The sequence below is a fragment of the Rhincodon typus genome, chromosome 3 (assembly GCF_021869965.1).
Source record: "Rhincodon typus isolate 14 chromosome 3, sRhiTyp1.1, whole genome shotgun sequence".
NCBI lineage: Eukaryota > Metazoa > Chordata > Chondrichthyes > Orectolobiformes > Rhincodontidae > Rhincodon > Rhincodon typus.
The window spans coordinates 28,871,827-28,876,560 of NC_063334.1; the positions used below are offsets into that span (position 1 = coordinate 28,871,827).

The 4,734-nt window shown below is 45.4% G+C and overlaps 1 protein-coding gene across 1 annotated transcript in view; it reads right to left on the minus strand.

Moving 5' to 3' along the window:
• Positions 1-4,734, minus strand: part of svep1 (sushi, von Willebrand factor type A, EGF and pentraxin domain containing 1) — a 176,588-nt gene that overhangs the window by 54,898 nt on the left and 116,956 nt on the right. Inside the window, exon 27 of the mRNA XM_048620145.1 lies at positions 2,073-2,248. Within this exon, the coding sequence (XP_048476102.1) occupies positions 2,073-2,248 (176 nt within the window). The remainder of the gene's footprint in view (positions 1-2,072; positions 2,249-4,734) is intronic.

Here is a 4,734-nt window from a genome sequence, read left to right on the forward strand (position 1 = left end):
AACACTCAATATGGCCACCAACACTCAATATGGCCACCAACACTCAACACGGCCACCAACACTCAACACGGCCACCAACACTCAACACGGCCACCAACACAATAGAAACCAAGACTGGAAGATGAAAGTAAATGTCTTAATTCACATATTTGGTAATAGGAAATTCATGTAAGAAATATATTCAATAATGAATTACCTGGAATAAAGTGCAAGTCTCATTTACAAGGATCATGAAACCACCAGCTTATTATAATAATTCACCTGGTTCCCTAAATGTCCTTCAAGTTAGGAAATCTGTCCCAGTGGGCATAACCAGTTAAAGAAACACCTCAGTAATACTTGGAAATGAATATGATGGTTGTACTGGAGCTCCATTTTGAAATACGCAAGATGAGTTAAAACCAGTTTGTATCATTCACAATTTTTTTCTGTTTGATGCCATCCCTACTCATTCTGGCCAGACGTGATGCCAGATCTACAGCAAAATGATAAACTCTTAGCTGTCTTCTGAACTTGCCGAAGCAAACCATTCAGTTACATCAATTTACCAATAAACAAAAGTCCCATGGGACAACAGAGACTGCAGCAGCAGTGTGCTGCTTTTGGTGACTTATATCAGAATAAAGGGACAATTATTAAATCCTGAATTTGTAATGTCAGGCACATAAAAATATGGTGATTCTATATATCGGGCAATCATTTAGCTACAGAACCAAGTTCTTCCTGTCAATTTGAGATAAAGGTTATTGGAGAAATTTCAAGACATGTCATTGATTTTGGTGACACAACATTGCATTGGAACCCTGGAAGTATCAATGAAAAGGTTTAGGTAACAGCAAGAGTCTTCAATAATGTACTAAACACCTGCAGTTTCTTTTCCAATGCCTTATTGATAGATGCTAGCACTGAATTTTCACCACAGAGGCTTCAGGAAGTCGGGATGTGCGGGGAGTCCCTCTACATGGCAGACAGGTGAGGAGACAAGGTTGGCAGGCCTGCCAGGAGGTGCCAGCCTCCACTCAATTAAACTGACCACCACCCAACTCTCAATCAGAAAACTGAAGGCTGACTGAAAAGAAAAATTAATTTCTGCTTAACAAGGATCTTAAGGAGCTTGCCTACCTGACCAGTTCATGGGTATGACAGGCTTTACTGGGGACCTGAAATCACCTCCCCAGAAAATGCCTGGTGCAGGGAACAGGCTGAGGAGATTGGTTTAAAGGCAGGACTCCCAGATCTGGGGCCCCACCTGCTGTTCCATTCCAAACTTCACAGGGTCTGAAAATTCAGTCTCAAACATAATACTGAAATTCTGACTTTTGCTTAAGTTGCAGCATTTAATGTAAAACAAACTAAAATTATGACATGGCTGGTTTGAACACAAATTCAGTTGTGCTATCAGGATGAAAAGATCCCTGATTTTTTTTCCCTCAAGTTCGCCCTTTCTTTCATAGAATCATATTATCCCTACTGTGTGGAAGCAGGACATTCAGCCCATCAAGAACACACCTAAAGAGCATCCCATCCAGACTTCCCACTCCCCCAACCCTGCATTTCTCATGGCTAATCGACCTAGTCTGCATATCCCTCGATACAATAGGCAATTTAGCATGGCCAATCCATCTAACCTGCACATCTTTAGGCTGTGGGAGGAAACCCGTGAAGACACGGGGAGAATATGCAAACTTCACACAGACAGTCAGGTTGCCCGAGAGTGGAATCAAACCCAGGTCTCTGCCATTGTGAGGCAGCAGTGCTAACCACTGAGCCATCGTGCTGCCATTATTTGGCCACTTTCAAATGGGCTGATCAAACAATATTACCATTAAGCCTAAGGATTTCATTCATTACATTTGAGAAACATTTGCAATTTACAGCCATAACCTTTGAGCACAATGATTCCACTAGATCTCAGAATGTGAAATACTACTGCTGTCAAATTCAGTTAGGTGTTTTCCTGGAAAACAATTTTCTTTCCATTAAAAGCTCCAAATTGGATAGGAATTGGGAAAGTGTTGTCTTTGTTGAAATGTTTAATCAAAGTTTTGCATTGGAGATAGTAAACGTATCACCTGGGATACTGGCTCCAGTAGAAAGGCCTTTCCCTCCGTCGGAGAATTTCCCATCTATATAAATTCTCCATGCTCCATTGGTACTATTCCAGGTGATGGAGATATGGTGCCACTTCCCGTCATTTACTGATGGACAATCAGTGACTTTCTCCTTGCCATTGACGTATAATACCCAGCTGAATGGAAGATAGGGAAAGAATCATCAGCTTTGCACAATAAGGCTTAAGCATTTCTCCTGTGTTGTACACCACTGAGATATGCATATATCTGCTCCACTATAATACTTTCCAGAAATGCAGTGAATGGATTTTATAAATCATCTCAATAAGATAAGCAGTACAGAAAGCTATGTTCTCCTTAGATCAGCAATGGTTAAGCGAAAATTTAATGGAAGTATCTTAAAAGCACTGGAGGCAGAGATAATGTTAACTTTCCAAAGGAAATTGAATACATTCTCAAAGTGGCGGGGTGGGGTAGTTTCAGTGCTATGTGTGAAACAGTCGGAGAGAGTTAGACTATTGGATAGTTCTTTCAAAGTGCTTGAAAATACAGGATGAGTTGAGTGCTCTTCTGCACTTTAAGTGTTTGTGATTCTAGGATACAATAGTCCTCAGCACTTATAGCCATTAAATACAATGAACTACACACATTAACAAGGCAGTAAATACAAAAGATAATCCAATCTGTTGGTGACATGTTGACCATGTGTTTAAATTGTCTGGTTTATTATTCTGAATCCACTTGCTTTGTCCTCCCTTTTAAGGTGGTTTTTGTCACAGGCCTAAGGTGAGAGGGAAATGATTTAAAAGGGACCTGAGGGGCAACTTTTTCACACAGAGGGTGATGCTTGTATGGAATGAACTGCGGGTACAATTACAATATTTAAAAGAGATTTGGACAGCTTCATGAATTGGAGAGGTTTAGAGGGATATGGGCAAAATACAGGCAAATGGGACTGGTTTAGTTTGGGAAACATGCTCGGTGTGGACGGGTTGGACCAAAGGGTCTGCTTCCATGTTCTATGACCCGATGACTCCATGACTTGACTCTACCATCAGCCAATCAGTGGACACTGATCTTCAATATCCAAATAAGAACATGCTTTTCACTTTCTCTTCCCCAATTTCCTCCACAGTTTTGGCCTTTATAACCCATTAACTGATACAGGTTATCTGAAGGTAATCTTAAGATTACACTTCATAGAGTTTTGTTCAATCGATGAATGGCTTCTTCTTTGGTCGACCCATTGTCTCCGCCTGCTCCTGCCCCACCGAACTGATCTCCAACTATCTAGACTCCATTTTCTCCCCCTTGGTCCAGGAACTCCCTACCTATGTCCGTGACACCACCCACGCCCTCCACCTCCTCCAGAACTTCCAATTCCCCGGTCCCCAACACCTCATCTTTACCATGGACGTCCAGTCCCTCTACACCTGCATTCCCCATGCAGATGGCCTTAAGGCCCTCCGCTTCTTCCTGTCCCGCAGGCCCGACCAGTCCCCCTCCACTGATATCCCTCATCCGCTTAGCCGAACTCGTCCTCACACTCAACAACTTCTCTTTCAATTCCTCCCACTTCCTACAGACAAAGGGGGTAGCCATGGGTACCCGCATGAGCCCAAGCTACGCCTGCCTCTTTGTAGGTTACGTGGAACAATCCCTCTTCCGTACCTACACCGGCCTAAACCCCACCTCTTCCTCCGTTACATTGATGACTGTATCGGCGCCGCCTCGTGCTCCCACGAGGAGCTCGAACAGTTCATCCACTTCACTAACACCTTCCACCCCAACCTTAAGTTTACCTGGACCATCTCTAACACCTCTCTCCCCTTCCTGGACCTCTCTGTCTCCATATCGGGCAACCACCTAGAAACCGATATTCATTTCAAGCCCACCGACTCCCACAGCTACCTAGAATACTCCTCCTCGGTGGTCGAGAACGCCCTCAACCGTGTCTCCCACATCTCCCGCACCTCATCCCTCACACCCCGTCCACGCAATAAAAACCAAAAAAGAATCCCCCTCGTCCTCACGTACCACCCCACCAACCTCCGGATCCAACGCATCATCCTCCGACACTTCCGCCATCTGCAATCCGACCCCACCACCAAAGACATCTTTCCCTCCCCACCCTTATCTGCTTTCCGGAGGGACAACTCTCTCCGTGACTCCCTTGTCCGCTCCACACTCCCCTCCAGCTCCACCACACCCGGCACTTTTCCCTGCAACCGCAGGAAGTGCTACACCTGCCCCCACACCTCCTCCCTCACCCCCATCCCAGGCCCCAAGAAGACTTTCCACATCAAGCAGATGTTCACCTGCACATCTGCCAATGTGGTATACTGCATCCGCTGTGCCCGGTGTGGCTTCCTCTACATCGGGGAAACCAAGCGGAGACTCGGGGACCGCTTTGCAGAACACCTACGCTCGGTTCGCAACAAACAACTGCACCTCCCAGTCGCGAACCATTTCAACTCCCCCTCCCATTCCTCAGACGACATGTCCATCCTGGGCCTCCTGCAGTGCCACAACGATGCCACCCGAAGGTTGCAGGAACAGCAACTCATATTCCGCTTGGGAACCCTGCAGCCCAATGGTATCAATGTGGATTTCACAAGTTTCAAAATCTCCCCTCCCCCCACCGCATCCCAAAACCAGTCCA